Genomic DNA, 26,409 nt, shown 5'->3' on the forward strand with positions numbered 1-26,409 from the left:
TTTTATGTAGAAATTAAAGATGGAGATTTACAGTTCCCTACTCTCCGTTAGTTTGGGATTGCTCATTTTTTTCTCTCTTCTATTTTTAAATTACTCCAGTAACAGGACTCCTGGGATTTCTTTTGCTTCCTAGCAGGATTTGTTTTCTTATTACCTTGACTTTTTTTTTTTGGCTTACATCAGTCCATTTCCCACTACTTTTCCTCATACCTACTGGAGTCACCCTTACTGTTTTCCAAAAACATAGAGACTAGGATACTCCTTGTCTCGTTAACTCATTACTTACTTATGCAAAAGAGTTTGAGACAAGTTTTGCTGCCATGCTACTTAAGTTAGTTGACTGCTGCAAACCTGCACCTTTGTATCTAGAAATAGCTTAAGGAAGAATTGGATTCAGTCCTTTTATGGTCTTCAGGTCTCCAATTTACAGAGGGTGCTAAAGAGTGACATGGACAGAGCCTGAGAATCCTGAGCTCCAAAGGGAACCCCTTCCCCCCTCCTGTCCTCTGAAATCTTGCCAAACTGTTGACATATTTTTGTTATCAGCACGCCTACAATTGCATGCGATGCATGGTCACAGCCTCAGTCATGGACCAACTGCCAGTTTTCAGTTGCTGCTTTGCAGTGTTCACAGGCTCATTTTTGGATATTGTTGCAAACTCTTACCTAGTTTCAGGTCCACTTTAGTCCTTGATTACTGCATCATTGGAAGCGTATTGTCAGTCTCCAGATAGCCCCCTGGCACCTGTTACCTCGTAATTTTGTCTCAGAGGTGTTAGATTGCATTTAACCAGCCTCAGGCTCATGATATTTTCTGATCGTGTAGGTATCCTTGCACCATTTCTCCTTCCTCATTTGTGTCTGCCAGAACTCCCAGGTTGACAGCCCCTGCAATGAAAAGATTGAGGCATCTGAGATTGGGTTCTGCCCTGAGGGCAGCGCACTAGGTTGTAAGAAGGCCCAGAGACACCTCAGGATCCAGGGAATACAGAAGGACCAGATCATCTCCCAGCCTGTGCAGAAGAGAAACAGAGGCAGAGATGCACATTAGCACACACGTCTAGACTGGCTCACATCAGCACCACCAGGCAGAGACTCTCCAGTGCTTCAAGGTCTGTGTAAGAAGCAGGCTCCAGTAAGCAAGGGCTCCTTGCATTATTTTAGCCCAGTACACCTACACTTGGACTAAGAACAGAATCACCCTGTAAGGAAGACATTATCCAAGATGGCACTCTACGTGTTGTCCAGCCTACACATCTGACATAACCTGCTGAGCAGTTCTGGGGATCACATAGGCTCTTACTGGAGTCCTGCGGTGCCCTAAAATAATGTCCTAAAATCACCAGACTACTTTTCAATCCCTATAGTTCATGTTCAAACTGTGCCATGTGAGAACCCACTGAACTGTACTGATGGGACACTCCTTTTCCCATTAAGCATCATATTCTTTATTTCTGCTAAACACAAATCCATAACAATACGCTCCTTCCTCTGTGCTACCCAGTTGTTTCCCAGGATTTTTGGACTGTGCATGATCTGCTAAAAGGGAAAGCACTGGGGCTACAGCTGACTAAAAAGCAGGGCTTTTCAAGTTGACAGTTTATTCCAAATTTTTCTAGTTTTATTTTGGACTAAATCAGACCAAAGCCACTCCAAGGCTTCTTGCTGAACTGAAAACAGTCTTACAGTTTTTCACTTGGGAGATCTCAGGTGAACCACTTGAGTGTCCAGGGCTGAAAGCCTGCACCATCTAACATCCCTGTCCTGGGACATATCCATGTGAAACCTAGATGCCCTTAACAAAAACTTCTCAGATCTCACAAGTTGTGCACAAAACACTTGTGGCTCCACAGAACACCATTTTCTAACAGAACTTTGTTACTTCAAACTCAGGGGTGCACTGGCATGGACTACAATCACAGCAGCAACGGTTGAGAAGTAAGTCAAAAGGCTGAAAACAGTTAATTTGTGTAGTTGTTCTTGTTGATGAGGTGTAGGTTTGTAGGTGTAGGGATGTTTGTAGGTTTGTGTGCCTCAAGCAGGAGAACCCCTTCTTGTTGAATGTGCTGCCCATGGGGAGCTGTAGTGGAAAGGAAAACAATAGGTAAAGCATTCAAGTCCATTTAAAGAACAGCCAAACAGTCCTGGCCAAAAGTATTGGTGTGATTTGACACTGCTGGAAACTGATGCATGCAGTCCGTACCAGGCCCTGGAGTTCTCCACTGGTCAGCAGCTATGTGTCTTTCACGTTCCTCTCCATCTGTTCTTTGTAAGAATCAGCGTTTCAAAATAAACCCGTGAATGACTAAATTAATAATTCGTCATGTGGGGTTTGGGGTTTCCGTTTTTTTCACAAGCACAAAACTGCTACAGCTAATATCAGATTGAGAGTTTATGTGCAATCTAAGAGGAATAAATGCCAAATACCAATTAAGTCACTTTGGAAGCACACAAATGTGTGTAAGCTTCTGTGTTGATGAAGCTGACCAGACATTTCTGCAGATCTGTCTCCCTGCGCCATGGTCCTGCTGTTACGTGGCAGTGAGTTGAAATGGCCGAACCCGTGCTATTGACAAATAGTTGTTACACCACTGTGTTAAGATTTACAGTCTAAGAAAATCAGAGCAGAATAAACTCATGTCTCTCTGTAGTTAGTTAGGAGACCTCTGAACCCTGGAAATATCAGAATACTACAGGGATGTGAATGTGGTCATCATACAGAAAGATCTCGCTGATGGCCTCTGCCAACCGTTAGTGCTTCCAGAGAAACCAACGCATTAGGGTGCAGTAGGTTAGACTGCAATTGTAAGAGCAAAACCCTGGTACCAAATGTGAAACACCTTCTGCTAGGAGAGATGGAGATGAGCAGTGCAAAAAGAAGTTTGGCAACTGCTGACAAAGAACTGGTAGTGCTTCACTGTGGGAGAATTAAGGAAAGTTAAAAAATGTAAGGGTCTGAGAAATCCAGACTTTCACCACAAGCAGTATGATTTGGAGGCTAACTAGCTTAGTTACTAACTAGCTTAGGTTCACAACTGAAAAAAAAATTATTTTCTATATACTTCATAGAAAGATTATTCCTCAGCCTAACTTGAACACTGATTCCATTCAAACTGACACACAGCCGCAATAAAAAAGACAAGCCTTTCTTATACCACATCTATGGAAAGAAAAAAAAAAAAGGATCAGCTCCAGTTTTAAAGACTTATTTGCGGATTGCCTTCTACAAAATACAAAACAGGGGAAAGTAGAGTTAATCTAAACCTATTTTAGTCCCAAAATCAGAGCCACCCATAGAAGTGCATCTCACTGGTGGTCAGTAAAGCTACCGGTATTGTAGTCCTACAGACACAGAATGGGACTGTGCTCTTCAGCTTTAATGGCCAAGGCAGGCATCTTGCATAAGGTGTCTTTCTGGGCTCTCTCTACACTTAATGGCAGCACATTTTGAGTGCAGTCTTCATACCATAACAGCTATTAAAGATAGAAAGAATTCCTCAGGGACATCTTTTCCTTCATTTACAATAGAGGGAATTAAGTCTCAGCTGAGAGTAGATGCTCACCCTTTAAGTTGTTAGAACTGAGTGTGGTGGATGCCATCCATGACATCTTGCACGCCTTGAAAGTGTGGGATGGAACTGCACCAGGCTGTTGGCAGATGTAATGACTGTGTCTCCATTAAGTGGTTTAGTTCATAGTAAGGCAATGGTTTTTTTTTTGGTTTGTACCCCCAAACATGTGTAGTATGAATGTCAGGTCCTCAGCACCAACCATTTTGCACTGCAGAACCATTCCCGTTATACTTGCCAACATACACAAAGACAGCTGAGTCAAATCAACTCTATATTTCAAACTTGCTTGTGAAAAATATAATGCAAATATGATGGAGATTTTGAACTGATGGAAGAAAAGAAAATAACAGAACTGTAGATCGGGGACAACATGGAATTAAGGTTGTAGTTATGCTGTTCTGGCTGCAGCTGAGTAAAATAAAGCGGCTGCTGATCCCAAATGCTCTCAGTTTTCTTTCACTGCTCCTACACCAAAGGTTGCCACCCCCTCGCTTAAAATAACTTGAAAGTGTATTTGTTCTCTCGCCGTGATTTTTCATAATAGGCCAGGTTGGCTTAAACACTTTAATAGTGAGGTCTGAATTGTGTTGCCACCCATCAACATAAAAATTCTTCAGTTAACAATCTTCAGCCCTCAAAACCATATAAGATTAGCTTCAAATGCATAACATCTTTAAAAGCTGTGTTTTTATTTACCTGCTGGGTTTTGCGCCTTGCTGGTAGGTTTATAAACAACAGTGGTCCCGAGAAAAAAACAGTTTTCCCAAATGAAGGCTGAGATTTTCAAGTAGTTGCTTGCTCAAGCACCAAAGTTTAAGCAAGCTGCTCCATTTTAACGTGCCTTAATAGGCAAATCACAGAAAAAAGACCACTCAACAGTTTGCCCATTCTATGAATTAAATCCACATGCCCCAGTCCTGTTAAACGTGTCATCAGGGGAATTTCTCCTGGGAGTATTATGAAAAATGTGAAAAAGAAAAGTCTGTTCAGTGGGGTCTGTTGGAACACTGATATGCCAGGCCTTTTTATAAAGCTGGGCCTACGCTGTTAAATCTCTGAAGCCAAAGCCTAAGGCAGTTCTTGTTGCATGCTCTAACTTTTTTTTTTGAGTGCTTTTGCTCCTCAGTGCAGTAGTCTTACTCCTGATTTTAGGGTAAGAATTATAAGACATGGATCTGAGTTGACTGGTTGTTTAGGTATTAATATTTAAAAAGACAACCTGTTTTTAATAATAATTCAAAAAGGACAAGGGCATACTAGGAATTACTTTTGATATTTTTAAGTTGTGTCATTTCTGCATTTTTAAACATTTCAGCAAAACTGATATTATAATAGGAATGGTGTTTATACAAAGACGTTAAATTTCTGTTAAACAACTGCTGTGTCTTAAATGACAAGAAATCTTATCTAGCACATGCCAAAGACATGCTGAAGATTCTTCCAACAGCTCTGATTCATCTCTTTGAATTCATTTTTTCTTGGAGATAGAGCATAGACAATCATTTTATTAACAACCAGCTGTTTTAATATTCATTGCAATAAAGAGATTATTCTTCTAGAACCCTCAGCACAACTGGTTCTGTATTGTGGAGCCAAACAAGACTGATTAGTGCCAGAATTAATGAGCCTTTCCATATCCAGATGCCATATACACCATAATTCATCTGCAGTTTAATCACTAACTAAAAATTTAGAACTGACGGGAGGGAGACAAGACTCAATGAAGTGATTCCTTGCAGGCCTCTATTGCTTTGTGTCTGACCGTGACACAGAAGCTGGGATCACAAGAAGTTTGTGTGCACTCACAAACGTTTTGTGCAGCCATACAGACAAGCAGCAACTATTGCAGAATAAAACAAATGCAGAGTGGAAGGAAGGGAGGCTAGATAGTTCTTACGGTGCAAAGCAGACAGGATAGAGTTGAAAATACCCTCAAGCCATTTGTGGATCGTTTTGGTGTAACTACAGTGCCAAGTGAATGGTTGCTTTGAGCTACTTCCCTTAGCAACATATATTTCACCTTTAAAGCTCTCACAGTGGACTTTGTGGAATTACTTAAATTCACTATAGTTTTACAAACAGTCAAGTCACTGGACATGTTAAGTTCTGTGTTGTGAGGGACAGAAATTCTGCCTGTACCAGTAACAGGAAACACTCACAAAAGTGGTTGGGAGTTTTTCCACAGATGCAAGCGGAGTAGGAGGAGGAGCAGGTCTTCCGTTACCATCAGGGAAAGTGTTTGGCCCTGATTTGCCTTCCTGTCTGTAGATATCAATGTGTTCTACAAAGAAAACCAGCTACATTAACATTGTTTCATACAGAGGCAGCTGAAGGACACAAAGGTAGCACAGCTTTCCTATTCCTAAAATCGAGCGATAATTTGGCGGAAGAGCTGCAAACAGAACCCCCATTTACGGACTCCCACTTGTGTGCCCTATCCGCAGAAACATGCTGCCTCCCAGCGCTGTCTGGATACACCAGGCATCTGCCGAGCTGTATTTTTAGCCCTGATATTCTCTTTGGCTGGAACTGGGCCATGAAGATTCACAGTAAGCTAAAGACTGTAAATATCCCTTAGACGGTATAGGAGGAAAACTGGCATAATATCAAAGCAGAACGAGCACTTTCTTAAATTTCAGTTTTGTTAGCTACTGTCACACTTAGAAGATTTCCCTGAAAAATAAGAAAGAACCAACCAGCTGCAGTATGCTGTAAACAAGCAGAAATTAGAAGGAAGAGTTCCTGCAGACTATACCATGTTATGGCAACAAAATCAGTTTTTCAGAACTACAAATCTTGGAGGTTTTAGGGCTTTTTCAGACGTAATGACTTATGCTGGTCATTAAGCCATAAACAGAAAATAGTTTCATCTCCTAGTAATACTGTAAACATTCATTTTCTCCCAGCCCGCTTTGTTGCAGGAGAAGACTAAGTATCCCCTGCATGTCAGATGCCCAAGGCTTTCTCAAAATTACATTACCACTAAAATATTAAGGCTCCATTGCTGGATCAAAATTCTTTTAAAAATTCAGAACCCATCTTTGTCCTGTTTTGGGGGGTGTCTTTTGAGCTATGTTGATCCACAGCAAACATGCTTATTTTAAGGTGACATAATATTCTGTAAAGCCGAGGTCTCATGGGAGCCTGGAAAGAAGTATTGTACAGAGATCAAGTAGCACATACACACACATTGTTTTGTGTCTGTCATGACAGCATTTGTCCTTGAGAATATGGGGACTGTTTTTCTCCTGCAAACACTTAATTCCACTGAACAAGTAGGCCTGAGAAAAGGTGAGTAAAAACTATGGAGTTCTGCCACATGGTCCGGGAAATATTTAAGTACCCCGAGTGCACCCCGAGTGGCAGGGAAAATCAGACTGGTGCACTCTCTTTGGTGGGACATAGCATGGGTTCTGCAGGCATACTTTTGCAATAAAGAATTAGTCTGTTTTTACAAAAACGTTTTATAAAGTTGCAACATTCAGTATACAGCAGTTCTTCTGCATGTAAACTAATGACTGCTTTTCCCTCAATGTGCTGTTTCTGCGTGGAAGAATTTTTCCCAGCAAGTTAATGCTCTAAATTAGTTTTTCTGCAACACTGGATCAGTGCGATTAACATTCACTTTGCAGAGGAGAAGAGCTTGGATAGCCTCAACATTCATTCTGCTTTTCTCTTCACTCCAGACACTATTCCTTCCGCTCAGCAGTCATTCCCCTGGATACCATTCCTTTCTGATTAACACAGGGGAATTTCCCCAAGCCATGCCTTGCAGGCACTATGTTTCCCATGAAACGTTCCCACATTACTCGCGGACGAAGGAAATTTAAACATTAAAACTTACCAAAAGGGAAAGCTAAAATGGATATTGCCGTCAGTGTACTACTTTCTCAGTCTTGTTGCCAGATGATAAGAGGCCATGAATCGAACAAGTAGTTTGTTTCTTATGGAAAGAACAGCTTGGTTAATAACACGAAAAACTCAAGGCAGTGTAAAGACTCCTAAAAAAAAAAAAATCCAGGAAGATCACATGAAAAATGCAAACATTTTGCTAACTCCAAGATACGGGGTCTCTGTGGGTCTTAACCAGGACAGCACGTAAATATGCTGCCAGTGCTGAGAACAATTTTTGCAGCAACACATTATTAATAACTGCATTTTGCTGCTACAACCAGAGCAGGGTAATTAAATTGTTACTTTAATGTGGAGAATATGCTGACCTTTCCTTCCAAGTGTTAAAACAATGGGCAGGGAGGACAATGTTAAACCGCAGGGTGTTTTTGGACTGTCCATTGTTAACAGCAGTGTCTCTTCTTTTTCCTTTTCTTTTCTTTTTTCTTTTTTTTTTTTTTCAGAATGAGGTGGCGATGCTTCTCAAGCCAATATCAGAGAAGATTCAGGAAATCCAGAACTTCAGAGAAAGAAACAGAGGAAGTAAAATGTTCAACCACCTCTCGGCTGTCAGCGAAAGCATACCTGCACTTGGTTGGATAGCAGTGGTAAGTTATGCCCAGGGCAGTTGGGAGGGCTCTAAATCTATTTCTGGATGGTGTGGCCCAGAATAGGTCCAAATCTTGCAGAACTTTGTAGTCTCATCTGCATAGTTCTTTAGTCTACTACACCCAAGAAGGTGTTTATAATATACCTAAGGGAAGGTATACCCTTATACCTAAGGGAAGGTGTCTGACTAATGTTTTACCTCCTTTCTCCTTCTATTGTTTCCTGCTACCATGGGTTGATGGTCCTAGTCTCCTAAACCAGGCCCTTATGTCAAGGAGATGAATGATGCTGCTACCTTTTATACTAACAGGGTATTAAAGGACTACAAGCACAGGTATGTTGCCAAGCCCCAGTGTCTACTAGCCACAGTGAGGATGAGAGCATTAACTATAATAATAGGGTTCACAACACCACCACAAAAAGCATTTTGTAAACAAAAGAGCATTTGACAAGATCTGATTGCAATAGTTTATTTTCCCCTCCTCACCTTTGACCTGCAGTGTGTTGCAGTGTGAATGGCAGCAGCGCTAGCAATGCTGGTTTTCACTCTGTGCGAGTTATAAGACTATATTTAACTTTTTGGGGTGCCAGAAAATTGGCTAGCTAGCTTCTATGTGTCCTTGTCTCACTTGTGTACTCATACTGTTGCTGTTCTTGCTCTCTGCTTGAAAGTATGTGTTTTAGGTGCGAGGTGTATACAGCTGAGAATCTACTTCCATAGTTCCCAAAGTGATTTTTTTTCTCTACCACTGCATTGTTCTTAAAGAGCACAAGGAATTCATAGAACAATCCCATGAACAAGATCTGTGAGCTGACAGAGAAAGAGAAAAAATATAGGTACTTCCTACGCCCTCTAAAAATAAGGCATGTATAAATCCTATTGATGCGGTGCTTTTGGAGGCCAGATTTTGGATTTTTATTTTTATATCCTCAATGAAAAATAGTACTTGCAATTGAGTTTTTCCTCTTTAGTGAGGAAAACTCTATATAAATATATATATATAAATATATATAAACCTTATGTATACATTTCTATTTATTTTATATGTGTATCTTATTAGATATATATATCTATTAAATATATATTATATATTATTCTTGAAGCCTTAGTTTATCTGCTTGAGGTAACTGAAGATTTTTACAATGTAGCTTTGGAAGTACTTACTCTGAAGCAAAATAAAGTCTCACAAAAAGGTATAAACAGGTTGCATTAGTTAGGTATAAAATTAGTTCCTCTCCTAATAAGAATTCTTGTCCTGTTTTTCACTGAATATTCGACCAGATCAAAATGTCTTCCAAAGCAGTGGAAGGCTGTCTCTTGACTTCAGTAGGCTTTGGGTTAAACCCATTGACCCAGATCCTCATCAGTATTAAACATCAGGCTCCAAGGGAAATAAATAGAGGGTAAGCACCCAAGCCCTTGTGAGCATCCAGTCCATAGCAGTCATGGTTCAGTAACTATTCTTATTTGGAGCTTCATAAGTAAGGACCACATCTTACAAGCAGTTTCTCTTTCTTTACGTATTTCTTGTTCTCACTTACTGCCCCACTAGAAGACTTAAGCTTCCCAAAGAATCATTCCAGAGCCAGCTTTTGACTTGTACTTTTGAAATCCTTGATGTATAAATATTTTAGTCAGATGACTATTACGTGATCCAGTATTATGCTGGCTACATGTGAACTTGGCAGCTAGAATATTTTACAGAACACACAGGTGTTTCACTTTCTAAGATTCAGGACTTCGAGTGTGAGTAGCTGCTACAGAGCTCCATATAGCTTTAGTGCTTCTTCAGTTGATTGTGAGTCTGAGCAGGATGATGACAACCCTTCCAGCAAGAAGCAGTCCATGCTAGAGGCACCTGTGCCCTTGTTTGTTCTCTGCAAGGGCCCAAAAGCTTTCCAGCGTAGTGGGCCTCAGCATCTTCAGCACTGGGCTGGCTTGCTGCCTGCTAACTGATTTGTCCATGGCTGTAGAGCAGACACTGGGCTTTACCTGCTTTAAGCATGAACAGCAGTGCTTTCTGCTTTACGTACAAACATCCATTCATATAAATAATGTCTCTTTTTACAGTGATGCACGCCATGTTGATTGGGTGAAGTCGTATCTGAACATCTGGTCTGAGCTTCAAGCTTATATCAAAGAGCATCATACCACAGGTCTCACCTGGAGTAAAACTGTAAGTACCCTTTACTTGTTCATGAAGAACCATGAAATGCCAGTAACCAATTTGACTTTTAATGTAGGTCATTACCTACACATCTAGGCCAGGAACAGAAGTCATGCTCAATGAACTTCCCACTCAGCTGATAGGTAGGTGGAGAAGATATATTAGGCCACCGTGGTACAGGTTTTGAGGAAGAGAGAAGAATTATTTGAGATGATTACAACCATAATCCCCAGCTGCAGACGGTGAGGAAAGGGACAGTTCTCTGGGTCTGATACGGTAGAATGGAGGAACAAAAGCAAAACCAAAGAATTTAAAGGGCACATCAGAATGAAGGAAAATTAGGTGAGTGCGATGGGGGAAGGAGAAGGATGACGTAAAAAATCTGAACAAAGAGAGAGGTTTAATAACAGGAAACAGAAACACAAGGAATTCATACCGAGTTCTTACTCCATAGATAGCCATCTTTATAAAACTATTATTTTATACATACAGATAATTTCTGAAATGCATACTTCATATATATATACACAGAGAGCTAGTATATATGACTGTGTGCTATTTATGCTCTCTTTATAAACATCTTCTGTCTGTTACATCTGGGATGCATAGCAAGATGATGGCAATATTGTTCTTAAAGAGAGGTATAAACACGAAGAATATATTTTCTGTTGGGTGTAAGTGTAAGAGTTTATGTCCACTGTCTACACTAATGCAATGTTCTACATGGGATTAGAATAATGTGCTCGTGTTTATTATCAAGTTACGAGAATTGCTGGAGTATGTTAAGCTCTTTGCTGTCGTTTCCTAAATTTACCAGTGTGCACACATACTTGCACATACAGTCATTCACACCAAGACTACAATTTCTTCTCTATAGGCAAATAAAATTTTAAAAAATTGAAGGGCTGTTAAGAGGACTGATGTAGACCACCAGATAATTTAATTCCCAGACCAGGGTAACAACTCTTAAGGAAGTGAAACAGACTGTATCTTAACAAGGTATCTGGAAAAGTTACTTTGTCTCCCCTCTGTGGAGGGGATAATCATGAGAAAGAATGTCTATCACTTGTGCTCAGCAACGGACTTTGAACCTTCCTCTTCACAACTTTCTCTACACATTGTACAAGGCCTTACAGTATTCAAGTGCAAGCTCAAACGCAGGAGAAACTATGAACTGTGTGTACCTTTTAGTTTGAAGCAATGCAAAAATGTTGAAACCTGATAAATGGAAGGACTGGAATTATCTGCTACTCTGTAGGTTTCTGTAGGAAAAATTTAAAATATTAATTATGATTCTCTTTCTTAATTTAGTACTAAATTTCACACTTGCTACATTCTACTCTGTTTTAATTAAAGAATGTGAGAACGAGTGATGATTTTTAAATGATTATTAGAAAAGGAAAAGAAATCGTAGCACCCTGTTAGCAGAATTAGCCTGATAATCTGGAACAAATTTAGTTTTGTTCATACAGAGAAAGATACGTGTATATGAATACATCTTCACTTTAATGGAACTTTACAGGCATGGAAGTAGCGTTATAGAGATTTGTTATATTTGTTATGATATAGGAGGAAACCTCAGTGCTTTGAGTACTGGTAATCTCATACAGATGTGTAGCTGTTGCAGATTATATTTGACTGGTCTTAAAAGCATCTCAGCCATCACATCTCTCTATTTCCCTTGCTTTAGCTGTTCAGGAAATTGCTGAATACACACTTAGGTGTGACTTGTTTATTCATATTAAACATAGTTTACTGCAAACAGTGCTTATTACATCTTGAGTGATGAGTCTATTACTGCCTCTGAAGTATTGATTTAACTCAGTTTGGATATCACTTTGATTTGAAAGAAGTTGTGTTGGAAATATGGCTCATTTAAATTATCATTCATGTAATGTGTGCCAGAAAGATTAAGTTACAAACACATTTCTTATGGATGTATAATTTTTTCAAGGTTTACTTCATGTGAGTGTATGGAAATTTGAATCCAGTAAGTTAGCAAGTTGTTTAAATAGCTTCCTTAAATATTTTTATGAAGCTTGGTAACAAATACATTCCAGAAAGCAATAAGTTACTAAAGTGATAATTTGATTTTTGTTATACATATTAAGGTGAGAATGAAAGTCACAGATTCGTGCTGTATGAAGTTAAGTATAAAGGTTTGCAGAATCAGGGCCTAGACAGAAATATGACATATAAGAGCTGTAAAAGTATTCCAGACACAGTTGTTAATCATGGCACACAGCAGCTTCCACTTATATGCATAAAAGGAAAAGCAGTAGTTTGGCAAGGCATTAAGGAAGTGGTACATTTATGAAAGGGAGACGATACAGAAAAGCTATTTTATTACAGATGGAAAGAGAAAAAGTCTTTGGCCAGTATAAGTGCACATTTGTAAGTACACTATACCAATAATTTAGCCTTCATATCTGTAGAAGTCAACAAAGCAATGCTGAAAGCATTATACAAAAAGCTGTTAAGTGACATATTTAGGTGTTTCTAAAGAGACTAAAGATTCAGGGAGAACATTAACAACTGCATTTCTTAGAGCTGTATTCTCCTAACTTGAACTGAAACACCCTGATAGCATCACCCTAATAGCATCAGCCTGATCAGATTAAGCTTGGGTTCCCAAAAAAGAGGGGAGAGTGTTTCTAATGGGCAGTTGGCCCCTTTACCTATAGGTGCTGCATACTGTGGCACACACGTTTCTGGCCGTGCTGCATGGCCATGTCACAAAGCCGGGCAGTATCCAGCCCCCATGTACCCGTCCATCAAGCTGCACGGGGCGGCTGCAGCCAGCCTTGGGACAGCTCATTAGTGCACGCAGTAGTGTTCCTGGCTCTGGCAATAGCACACAGGCAGACACTTTAGAGGAAAGTGAAAGAAATGTCTTAATAAATTACAAGACACATACTAAAACGGGTGCAAAAAGTTGAAATAATGGCTAAGCAATGAGCTCTGATAATAACAGGTACTTCTTTTAGCTTTATAATAAATTGGTGATAAAAACAGATGCTTACAGATTTTTGCATCTGCCACAGTTCTCTCTCCTTATTCACTTTGGCTCTGATTCTGCCAAGACGTGTACCAATAGCTTACTCCTTGAGGCCATCCTATTGAAATGCATGGGACCGTCTGAGGAGAAAGCCTAGAAATCAGCAGAGCTTAGCACCATAAAGCCTTTGCCTACCTGAGCCTCTTCTGCTACCCATGGAGAATGGTAGTACAAAACTGGACCCTACATAAATCATACGCATTTCTAGACATCATAGGGACAGGTAGGATATTTGTTGGCTTTGTGCTCTCAGAAGAAATTACATTTTAGAGTGTGTGTGTTTGTGAGTAGGATCATCCCAGGGAATAAAATGTGCCACTCTATACTTCCATTATAATCTGAAGTTTTCTTTCTAATTAATGTTAACTAGATTGTGCATATGTCAGGGAAAACATTCCTGTCAGTGGATGTCAGATGGATCTACAGGATTTCATTAAAAGTGTAATTCTGGAGTTCATTATTTTGACTGTAAAGTATGTGCCTCCGTCTGCCACAAATATACCCTGTGGTGAGGAGCAGTTCACTCTACTCACTTATCTCAATTATGCCATCTTGATAATGGGAACGATAGTAATTACCAACCTAATGGAGGTTTGCAAGTTTTAATTTGCCACTGGATACGACATTCTCAGATGTCAATGAGTTTATGCAAAAAGTGTTATTATAACAAAATGTTTTAAATGTCCAGTGCTGCATTTTTCCCATGCAGCAACTGTTGGGTTTGCTTGCTACAACTTTCTGACTTCAACATGAAATCTACAGCTTTAACAGTGAGCTATGTCTTTTTTTAGTTTGTTACTAATAAATAGCAAGTGTTTTTTTTTTTTTCTTCCCTAAAGAAGGGATTCTAGTGAAGCATAGCTCTTTCTTCCCTCCCTACTTTTTTTTTGGTGGTGCAAAGAAATGAACAGCTGTAATATAAGCTCACAAGAATGCCTCATAAAAGTTTGTTTGCTACAAGGACTGCATGAGTAAGCTGGGGGAAGTGAAACTTCTGCTCTTATTTCTGCAGGTTAACTATGCAGCAAGAAAACAACCAGCAATAAGGAGAGATTGCTGTAGTTTCCTGCACATCAAATAAGTGTTAAGAAACAAATCTTACTCAGGGATAATTGTCCTAAATTTTCTTCTCACTTGCAAGTAGAGCTGCAGTAAGTTTTCACTCTTTGCATAAAGTTGTCATTTAGGACAAATTTTGCCATCAGGATTTGAAGAAATACAAAGAAAATAGAGATGAATTTCTTTACGGTGTTTGGTTTAATAGAGAATTTCACTCAAGTGATGAATATTATGCCCCCCTCCCCGCCCCCATTTACAAATCAAAATAAACTCTTAAGAGGAAGCCTGCATCTGTGCAGCAGTTGATGCAGTTGAAGCAGTTGAGATTTATTTATAACCTGATCTCATTGAAGCCAATACTGTACCTTCAAGTCTTTTTTTCCTTCCATTTAAATATATATATATATACATATATTTATAACTAATTATATAGTATTCTAAAAACACTCTTTAAAAGTTGAAATTCTCCACAGGTTGCACAAATGGCTCAGAACCACTGAGAAGAGCCATCATGATTCCTACGTTAGCCTGTCTGAGTGCAATTATACTAGTCTCAGTACAGACCTTGGCCATTTCATGCTTATCTAAAATAATAACCTCCACACATTTTCCTATAAAATAGCCTCTCTCCTGTGCTATCAAAATACTTTCCTGCAATGTATCACCTCTCTAAGTGCTGCGGTGAACAAGCTGAAAAGACCAACTCCTGCCAGCAAAAGCCTCCTGTTATCAATTTAGAAGACCTTGGCTGGGTAGAACAGTTTTGATTGGATACCTGTGAAGATGTAAGCACCATTTTAAACCCTGAACAGGTGACAAGTGGCAGAAGTGTATTAAAAAGGGCTTCAAAGTTTGCAAACTCAACGGATAAGTAATTCTGCTGAGACCCAGTAACAAGCAAAAAGAGCCTAGTCTGTTTTTTGTTGTTTTGTATTCTAACTCTCAAAGATTACAGGCCCTGCAAGTCAGCTGTTTCGTCTAGTAAATTTGAGGGCAGCATAACCCCGTGCAGACAGGTGGCTTAAATACGGGAGGTAATGGAACTGTCGTGCTAAGCTACTTTTACACAAAACACACCTTAATGAGAGCTCTGTGCCCCTAAGTCACAATCCACCTGTTCCCAGAGGTTGATACATGATATTTTGAGCTTCGTGATTCTTGTCTTTGGCTGTGCATATGTGTAGGAAAAACAATACAGAATGCTGTAATCATTTTAGGTGTGAAACCAGGATTACTAAAAAGGGGGAGAGATGGAAAACAGAGATACCTTATTTTTAAGGAGAATGCAGTCCCCGTTAGGATTTCTGCTTACCTGCTGCCTTGAAAAGGAGGCTTTTCAATAAATTAAGGAAGGGATTTTATACCTCTATCTAAGCCACCTGTTGCCTCAGCCACAAATAGATACCTGCATCTTAACATGAATGACTAATAACATAGGTACTTTATGTTATATACAGGCAATATATATATATATTACATATCTAACTTATTTATATGCATTGTATAGATATTTGTAATTTGTTTGTCCTCCATAAAAACGACCATTACAGTTACAAGAGATGGGTGTCCATTCAAATGCTCCACAGTAGGTTCCTACCACAAGAACTTTGTTCCCCTGTTTCCTCTGCTGCACTGTGTCAGCCTAAAACTAGATAAACCCAGAGAAACACTGGTGCTGTTCATACAGGGCCTGGCACATAAGCCCCTCTCGTCCCCTCAGTACAACACAATAATAGTGATACAGAAGGCTAACCCAGGGAATTGCTCAGTAAATATCGTTCAGGAAATACTAACATCTGTGATAAGACATGAAAAGAAATTCTTACGGTCTCTCAGTAGCTGGGTTTAGACCTAAAGACATGACAAACTGCATAGGGCCACCAAAAATTACACAGCATGGCACCCAGAGCACTCACATGGTGCACAGACTTCATTTTGTTTCCCTAACAAGAGTGGCTGTTGCACTGTGCTCCAGAGGAGAAATGTGCAGTAAGCAAGGCCCAGCTCCCCGGAGCAAAGGGCTTCATTAATCTCTACCATAACTTCAAGGGAATTAAATGGAATTCGGCACAGGTGAATTTTATCTAGCCACCTGCCTCAACATGAACAGTCATTTCTTTACGCTATTGAGGCAGCTGGGTTGAGAGCAAGGTGAAAACCAGAAGTGCCTCACCCTTCTGCCAGTCCTACAAGACACAGGTAGAAATACAACATGCTTTGAGGTGGTACTGCAATCCTGCACACCCTTGCACCGTGATAATACGCGTTCATCAGAGCCAGGCCTGTTGGCAGCTTCAGATGCTGTCTGCAGGGGAAGCTGCTGAGGCGCAGTCAAGGGGAGGGCCTTGAACCTCTGGCAGGTGGCTCTGGGCCATCCAGCAAGGAGCAAAACCCAACCCCTTCCTGTCACCCCATTTAGATCATCGTTTAGTAGGAGGCTGAAGACAAATTTTTTCCCTGAGATAAAATTTCTGGAATATTCTGTCCTCTACAGAGCTATTACTGCATGGCTGTAGGGCCTGCATCTTCTGTTCTTGATAGGATCTTACTCAGAAAATTACACTTCCCCCCATTTCAGAAAGCCCCGGGAACAAGATTTATACCCCATCAAGTTCACTGTGATACAAAGCTAAGAGGTTAAACATTAATGGCTTAGTTTTGGGTTACATTTTCACCAACCGAGGCTGAAGCTCTCTATTGCCCACAGAACTCTTACAAGGGGCCTATTTGCAAATGATGAAGCAATGACCACACCAACATGGTAATGAGAGCAGTTGGCTATCAGCAGAACTTGACGTGATGTCTACAGACACCACAGCACTGAGAACAGCAGCTGTTACCAGGGCAAACAGCTGAAATAAAAGAGGAAGAAAGGCGGCTTGCAAATAACCGCCTTTGCTGGTCCAAATGGCTCTTAATACTCTTTGTATAAAGATGCACTGTTGTTAACATCTGCTTGAAGCTAATCTGAAGAGTTGTTTGCAAATAGCAAAGCTGGTAAGCACCTGCTGCTTTAGGAAAGATGAACTTTTGCGGGCATGTAACATGCTATTTTATTCCCAGCAGCTCTCACAAACACCACCCTATACAGAAAAGAAATAAATGGACTTTGTGAAGGGCACTTTAGTTGAAATTGGATAGGACTATACACAAGTATTGCCAGATACCAGAACAGTTTAAGAGTCTGGTTCAGAAATATTCTAGAGCCTGAGGGTCTAAGTGGTTTTAGAAAGGTGACTAAGAAAAGAAAACCACTTGCCCGTAGTCACGTAGTCTATGCATTAATTGGGGTCAAAACTAATCAGGAAAGAAAGTTCCTGGAGCCACTCCTCTAATCCGGTTTTAAAACCTCCCTTTGCATCAGCACGTTTGAGCACAGCACAGATGCCATCTCCCTGGCATGCAGGGAATGCAAGAAGTGCAAAACGTTTGTTTGCTGCATTTCCAGTTCACTCCTGTGCCTTCTGTGCCCTTGTGAGAGCTTCCCCGAGCCACTCTTCTAGTACTGCTCTAGAAGTAAAACATGCTTCTAATTCCCCAGATCTTTTCCCCTCTCTGTCGCTTCTTGAAAAGTAAATGAGGCATTCTCCAGTTGCACAAAATCACGTCCGAATTTGATTGATGTATTTAAAATCATTCCATTTTGTTTGTGTTTCCACTAGATAGTTCTCTCAGAGTTCTGGGAGAGAGATCATCCACTCCTCACAATTAAATTCCCCGAGTTTCCTTCCACTTTTGTTACTAGACATTCCAATACTTTTGTTGCCAGTCAGGAAGCTGTCCATTGATACACTGCTCAGCAGCAGCATCTGAGCCTGGAGTCTACTGCATGAATCCATGATGGCCTTTAACTTGACACTTGAAGCAAAAGATTGGTAGAGCGACCCACCATTCCATGCTGTATGCAGAATACCCAGATAATTCCTGCATTTTTTTTTCTCTACTGCATCTTTGCAGCCTTTGCAGAATTTATTTGGTGTTAATTACAAAGGAGCATCAGCTGCTTTTGCTTCCAGGTGACACTTGCTCCTCAAACAATGACTCTTTCACACACAAGTTTCTGGAAAATCACAGCACTGTACTGATGCATAAAGTGCATTACTTTATGCATCAGAACAGATGATACTGAAGCCATAAAGTGTCTTTCAGAGATCAGAAGTCCAAATTTTTATCTCAAGCCATAAGTTATTAACCACTAATGCCAGTACTACCATTAATCTACTCGCATAGAGCATATAGAGTTCACAGCTGCATGTTCACACTACAGTGTGAAAGGTGAGTGCCATTTCTAGGTAGCTAAGTATTTTAAAAAGCCCTGCGAATGCACTGTTCATAATTCTGGATAACCAGGACATAGTGAATACAGTTGCTATGGTTGCAGGCAACAGACAGGGAAGATCTCTACTGCACCTCGGGCAGCAATAACTGATTGTGCCGCTAAATCCACTTACATTCATTTTTTACTATAGTAATTCACAGTTGTGGTGACTCTGCTGCAGGTAACATTACTGGTATGAGCACCAGCAGGAAGACAGGCACCGTAAATCAAGGGTCCAGTGGGGAAGATGTCCCCAGTCTAAAATAATAACCTTTTAACCTTTTTAACCTTTTTAAATAATAACCATAATAACTAGGTATGTATGCAGAAATGCTCAAACGTACCCATAAAATAATGGCATGTCTCTAAGAGACATAAGTATCTGGTTCTGGTATATCTTGACAAAAATTATAATCCATTCCTGAAGGGGATTCTTCTCCTTTGTTTACACTTGGTTAAAAACATTTAATAGTGCAGAAGAGAACTCATTGCCTTAAGGATCACGGATCCATTCAGGAACAAAAGACTGTGCTACTACATCAGCTTCACCACTCACCTGAGTACCAGGAATTCAACGAGTCTTCCTTGTACGGTACAATTTTAATGCCACTAACGTGACAAAGAATCTTGCAATGTATTTATCACTAACATATTCCATAAACAGCTCCTTCAAATGCAACCTAAGTCCTGAAGACCCGTGTGCCAAGAGAAGGGTTACATTAAGACATTAATTAATGATATTATTACCTCTCTGTGCTACTCCAACTAGGGCCATACTGACTGAGAGGTGTGCGTGCAGTTAGGTACTCAAATGTGCCAAGCATTTTTATTTAAATTGCGTTGTAGAATAAAAAACATGTGCAACTCAGCTCCTCTCCCATCATCAGTTTGAGATCACAGGCTAAAACTAGTCTACTTTTTAAAAAATAGCTACAGTTTTCACTCCTGTGAGATGCATAAACTGGATGAATACTTTGCTGTTTCAGTTTAGAGGAAAGCAGAAAGGGGTAGCATCGTAAAAAATTAATAATACTCTCTGAGTCCAGCTAAGCAATATCTATTTCCAGTATTGATTACCAGGGATGCATTTTTAACAACCTGTATCTCTTAACAAAGGTAGCCAATTAGAGGAGCTGTGACTCTGTAAGCCCCTGTCATTTTTCCATTGTATCTGCCCACCTAATGAATATGTATTAGTTCAATGCACAATACCTGTATAGGTAGCTAAATTCATCAGAACCAATTTAATTTTTCACAACCATTCTTCTAAAACAGCCTCTGCTCTGCTGCAGAGGTGCTGTCTAGATGAGCAGTTTCTGGAATCAGAGTGACACTTAGTGGCAGGACGGAAAAAGTGACTCTCAGTTTCTCAGATTCACTCTGTCTTTTCTATTAGTAGGGCGCATAAATTTTAATCAGCTTATTATCAGTATTTCCTGTTTGTTTGATAATACTATAGATGAGCATTACAATTCAAACCAAAACATGTACTTTTGATTATGAAAACTAATAGAATGATTGGTTTACTTACTTTATCAAGGCCCCTCACTCATAATTCATGTGCTGCTGTTCTGTAATTGAAAAAAGAAAAAAGAATTTGAGAAATCAAAAAAATACTGAATTTCATAAATAAATGACTTGAATGATCATAGCTTTGCACTCTGCTACAATCTGAATTTTGGCAGATCATTTGAACAGTCTGAAGAACAGCATTTTACATCTTTTATGCACTTTAGCACCTTTCTTATGTATAAATGACAGTTCATGATCTTCCCAATTATTTGTTGGACAGAACATTTTCTGTATGTTTCTGAATGCACATCAAGTTATGGTTTACTGAATATGGTATCTGAAAAGAAGGAGACATTTTCACTTTTACATATGGTAAGTGTTTATGTATCACTTATCGTATGTAAATATAATAAATCATGGAATCGTTACGATTAAAGATATTTAACAATAGTCTTCACAAGCATTTTGTAGAAACATTTTAGGTGCAGGAGTTCTGCAGCAGAGTAGCAGTGTGGTCTACCAGCCTTTCCAGCCTTGTTTTCATTGCTGCAGGGAAGATTCGTAGCATTAAGTTCAGTGACGGTGCCAGACCTTCTGAGCCTGTGGCTGCCTGGAGTCACTGAAACCCACAGTTACCCTCAGACATTAATAAGTAAGAGCTATCATAATACGATGTTCCTTGAAAAGCTGTTTAAAAATAATTTCCGTCTATCTAACACAGGGCCCTGTTGCATCACACATGTCCCTGCGATCCGTTCTAAGCAGTGGGCCATGCCTCTCTCCACCACCTCCACCGCCGCCACCACCACCTGGACCTCCTCCCATCTTTGATGCAGAAACTGCCAAGGATGAAGGAACGGCATCTCGCTCAGCCCTGTTTGCACAGCTTAACCAAGGAGAGGCAATTACCAAAGGTCAGGAGAAAAGAAAACAAATTTTGACCCTTGAGTCAAACTACATCAACAGCTGCTATATGTACCGCCCCAAATTGCACCAGTGTTTTCGAGTTACGTTTAGGCAACTCAGATCTTTCGAGGCTTGCACTGAGCCTGCTAGATGAGACTGCAGAGCAAAACTTCCTTTAGAAGTAACAGCGCTCAGACTTGGTCAGCATTCCTGAAATTCACACCGTTTATGTAGAAGTCTCCATATAATTTTAAGGCAACCAAGCTAGACTTCTTCAATCCCCAGCAGCTGGTGAACCTCAAAGTTGCAATTGTGATCAGAGTATATTCTCATTTCTGATTCACAGTCAGTGTACCAACCTGTGACAAAATGTGTTCCATGCTAAGTGGGAAGGTACAGCTCACAGAGCAGTGTGGTAACGCTTCTTGTATTAATACTGGACAGTTGTAAATAAAGCGGATGGCTGTGAGTTTAAATACATACAATTGATAAATCAGCCTTTAATGCGGTACGAATAGGTCAGATTAGAAAACAAATCTCGGTTTTATGGATGTAAAATTATGCAGTAGAAAGCTTGCAGAGCTCTCTACAGACAGGGAAGGACTAGAAGACATTGCTGCATTTCCTGTTAAAGCTTTTAAGAGAGCCATCCACAGGCTTTAAATAGGTTTTATGTGAATTGCTAAAAATATGTGTGCAGTTACATTTTAGGTGGTTACCTAGGCAAATCTTGAGGAAATCAAAAATGTAAATTCATAGGATAATTTAACCCAACTGCGAATGATTTAGATAGTATCTTTCTTATTTAAATATGAATACCCTTAGGACAAGAAAACAGACTCTTTTACAAGCACCTTTTTTTTTAAGGGCTTCGACATGTCTCTGATGACCAGAAGACTCACAAGAACCCCAGCCTACGTGCCCAAGGTCCATCCGTTCGTTCTCCCACGAAAAGCCATACTCCAAGTCCCACCTCCCCCAAGAATTCCCCGCAGCAGAGCCATGCCCCTGTCTTGGAGCTAGAGGGAAAGAAATGGAGAGTGGTGAGTTCCAGCCACACCTCTGTATTGCACCTGAACACTGCAAACCAGCTTGAGCAGTGGACGTCTTGCAAAAGGTTGTCCATGATCAAGATGCAACTAATCAAAGTTGCAGCTAAAAATGGGCTAATTCTGTATTGCTCAGCCTTGCTGCAGTTTAGCCATTAGTATTCTCTAAGATCTAAAGTTAATTCATCTGTCTCTGAGAATCTGAGACAATTCGTCTGAGCAGGAGAATGTCACAGGGTCACAGAATCACAGAATGGCTGAGGTTGGAAGGGAGCTCTGGAGACCCCTAGTCCAAGCCCCCTGCCAAGAAGGGTCACCTCGAGCACACTGCATAGGATGGCATCCAGGCAGGTTTTGAGTATCTCCAGAGGAGACTCCACAACCTCTCTGGGCAACCTGTTCAGTACTCTGTCACCCCACAGTAAAGAAGTGTTATCTCATATTCAGCCGGAACTTCCTGCACTTCAGTTTGTGCCTGTTGCTTCTCGTCCAGTTGCTGGGCACCACTGAAAGGAGCCTGGCCCCATATTCTCAACACTCTCCCTTCAGATATTTATACACATCAGTAAGATCCCCTCTCCGTTCTCTCTTCTCCAAGCTAAACAGGCCAAGCTCTCCCAGTCTCTCCTCCTATGACGGATGCTCCAGCCCCTAATCACCTCAGTAGCCCTCTGCTGGACTCACTCTAGTAGCTCCATGTCAAAATCAGATGGTCCCCCAGAAACAAATCCAGTGGAGAATTCAGTTAAGATCCCTTCTTGCAGGCCACTTTTATGAGAGAACAGTATTATCACAGAGCACTTTCTCCATCTTTGTTAACCATTGGAATTACAGATTTATTTTCATCACCCATTCCATGCAAGGACCTCTCCCATGCTTAAAAGTGCAGACAGAAGTGTTTTCCTTTTGCTTAGTCTTCAGATGGAAAAAGATTGATTTGTTTGTTATACCAAAGCATCTGAGTGAAAAGTCACGTCGCTGTGTTGGTTAAAAGAGGGAGGGAACAATACGCAGTGTAGTCATGCAGTTTACACAGTCGTCACCGCGGAGTTAAGTTTGCACAAGATGCAGTCACAATTTGCCAGGGTTATTTCGCATTAGGGTTATAGCACCTGGAACTTTCCTTGTGGATCCCTAGGCTTTCCTTCACATCCATCGAGTGTAAATGTCCCTTTTATCTCTACAATGAAAGAAAACTTCCCCATGTATTGCTCCTTATTTTCTGTGGTAACGGTTTATGGCACCTGTTCGCAATACACCGTGTAGACCACATTTTGGGGCACGGAAACCTGGTCTGCTCTTCAGGCTGCCAGTTCTATGCTGGATGGGAGCCAGGCAACAGTTTTGCGAGTGCATTTTTAAATTGCTGGCAGCATGACATCTTTGCTACAAAACTAATGTTTTCTTGTTTGTTTTTTTTCTCTTGTTCTGTGCCAAGTTCTTCAGTTCTAAAATATACACAGGTGCCACCTGAGGCTGAATTAGGTGAAATATCCCATCACCAAGCAGATCCGATTTTAAGCCACTGGCAGGATATCGTTCTATTGTAATGGTGCAATGACTTGAGGATACGTTGTGCTGAACTCTGTCTGACTGTTAGCCAGTTAAAGGCAACCAAATAAATAAACTTTCTTTTGAAATAGGAATATCAAGAGGATAAGAATGACCTGGTCATTACCAACACTGAACTCAAGCAAGTGGCCTACATTTTTAAGTGTAACAAATCTACACTTCAGATAAAAGGAAAAATCAATTCAATTACTATTGGTGAGTGGATAGCTCAGCTGGGCTTTAAATGCCAATCTTGAAAAAACTGACTTATGTGATTCATAATGCATCTGAATCATTCCATTCATTTTAATGGACTGGTCACCAGTGCTCAGCTATGCAGTACAAGACTGGGAGTTTTTGTAGTTGATGCAGCAGGTGTGCATATGTTTGCTTTTATCTCACCTTTCCTATTTATGATTGTTTTTATTTTAGACAACTGTAAAAAGTTTGGCCTTGTGTTTGACAACGTTGTGGGAATCGTGGAAGTGATAAATTCCAGGGATATTCAGATTCAGGTAAATATCTATTTGAAAAACAAAGATAGGAAGAGAAAGAGAACAAGCAGAAAGAAAAAACCCAACATGTAGGTACAAGAGATCATTAAAAACTCCTATGAGCACACCAAGAATGAGCACACCAAGAATAAGAGACTGATGCATCTAAACCTATCTTCATATGCACTAAATTCTGCCGAGGTATTTAGAAAGTGCCTATGAAAACTATTGAGCATTACTGAATAAACCTCATTTAGTCCAGCACCTTCTGGTTCCAGCGAAGCTGAGAGATCTATACACTAGACGTGTTATTACTTCTGGCCCTAATTTTGTTGCTTTCATGGTAAACAGCTCCTGGCACTTGAAAGTTTAGCGGTGCTTCACAGAACAAATGCTGGCAGTTAGCTAATTGCTTTTTAAGCCTAGAAGCTGATTATTTTTCTTTCTTTCTTTTTTTTTTTTTTTTATTCTCTCAAGGAAAATGTTCAAATAGACTGTTAAAGGACAGCTAAATGACAGAAAGTGAAAGTAGGCACTGGGATTTTGAGAACCTCCCCTGCTAGCAACATGACACATTACAGGAGTAGATAATATAGACATCTGCCTAGAAATGGGCTGTGAACCTCTACTGATCTTGTCTTTGACAACCAGTGAGCAAAGCTTCATCAGAGATCATCTTCCTTTGTGGTTCTTGTGAAATGAAAATACACATATTTTTAATCCATCTATTGCCCTCTCTGTAGGGGACATTGCCCCATTCAATACAGAATCACAGAATCACAGAATTGTAGGGGTTGGAAGGGACCTCGAAAGATTGTCGGGTCCAACCCCCCTGCCAAAGCAGGTTCCCTGGAGCAGGTTGCCCAGGCAAGCGTCCAGATGGGCCTTGCATATCTCCAGAGAAGGAGACTCCCCAACCTCCCTGGGCAGCCTGTTCCAGTGCTCCGTCACCCTCACCGTGAAGAAGTTCTTTTGCATGTTGGTGCAGAACTTCCTGTGCTGCATTTTGTGGCCATTGCCCCTTGTCCTGTCCCCACAAACCACTGAAAAGAGGTTGGCCAAATCCCTCTGTCTCCCACACTTAAGGTATTTATTCCCAGGCAGCCTGCCTGACATTTATGGCACTTCACTCATTCAGTTCCAGAGGACTGACCATACATGGTCTAATACTGGGCTGTGTCCAACCAACACAATCTAGTTTCAGGAAAGGCCTTTGGGATGTATTAAGTGAAGTACATCATTAGGATGTATTTCACTTAACTGGGATGTATTTTAAGTGAAAAGGAAATGAAATGTGAATTAAATTATATTAAACTGCCAGTCTTGATGAAAGGTGAGGTCTTTTGCTTACAAGGCTATGCCTGCTGTATGACTTTCAATGTAGACAATCCCACTCCATGCTTTACAAATGCTGGTCACAGCCACCACAGTAAAAAACAGCAAGGTGTTTTTTTTCATATTTTGAAACTCTTGCAAGTGATTGACATTGCTACCAGCTGTGCATCATTTTCTGAACTGTAACAAGCAGTTTTATTCATGATCACTACATGTCTTCTTATGGCATAGGCTGTTAAAGATCCCACGCATTTGAGTGTTTTAAAAAAAATAAATAATTTTTATCATTACCGCCAGAACTATTCATGAGAGATGAAAAATTCATATGTAATGAATAGGAAAAACACAGCTTGTTAATATTCAAACAAAGGGGAAATATCTTTTCTAAGAACAAAAATTCTTTTGATTAAGCAGGTTCTATGAATATTGCATAAGGCTTCTACGCCATATAGCGGAGTGGAGTTCCACTTAAAAGGCTGGCTATAAGCTGCTTGAATCAGCCAGCTTCTGCAGGGTTTGAGCATGCCAAGTGCTCAGAACCTCAATTTTCTCAGTATTTGAAGACCTGAGCTCATAAATTGCAAATACGTGATACATTAATGCAACAAATTTCAGTAAATTCACCCTACAGATTTTGCTATAGTTACTTCAATGCCATTCTGCTTCACTCCCCTTTTTCCCAGTGGCATTTTATTTCTTGCCTGATGTTTGCAAAAACTGCTACATTAAACACACCCTCCTTTTGCTCTCTATTGCATGACATCCTGTTGAAGAAAAGAAAGATCAGTTTAGGATGCATTAAAACATAGAACAGACTTTGGGATCCAGGTGGGATGCAAAGGACAGACAACTTGCTCTTTGTTTGCTGTCACATTTAAGGAACTGAA

General features: G+C 40.3%; 1 protein-coding gene across 1 annotated transcript in view; it reads left to right on the top strand.

Moving 5' to 3' along the window:
- The window catches only part of CAP2 (cyclase associated actin cytoskeleton regulatory protein 2), a 65,246-nt gene that overhangs the window by 34,679 nt on the left and 4,158 nt on the right, over window positions 1–26,409 (top strand). Inside the window, exons 5-11 of the mRNA XM_035549835.1 lie at window positions 7,928–8,071; window positions 8,321–8,406; window positions 10,144–10,249; window positions 20,909–21,101; window positions 21,961–22,136; window positions 23,786–23,909; window positions 24,126–24,208. Of these exons, the coding sequence (XP_035405728.1) occupies window positions 7,928–8,071; window positions 8,321–8,406; window positions 10,144–10,249; window positions 20,909–21,101; window positions 21,961–22,136; window positions 23,786–23,909; window positions 24,126–24,208 (912 nt within the window). The remainder of the gene's footprint in view (window positions 1–7,927; window positions 8,072–8,320; window positions 8,407–10,143; window positions 10,250–20,908; window positions 21,102–21,960; window positions 22,137–23,785; window positions 23,910–24,125; window positions 24,209–26,409) is intronic.

Source organism: Cygnus atratus, chromosome 2 (assembly GCF_013377495.2).
Source record: "Cygnus atratus isolate AKBS03 ecotype Queensland, Australia chromosome 2, CAtr_DNAZoo_HiC_assembly, whole genome shotgun sequence".
NCBI classification, from domain to species: Eukaryota; Metazoa; Chordata; class Aves; order Anseriformes; family Anatidae; genus Cygnus; species Cygnus atratus.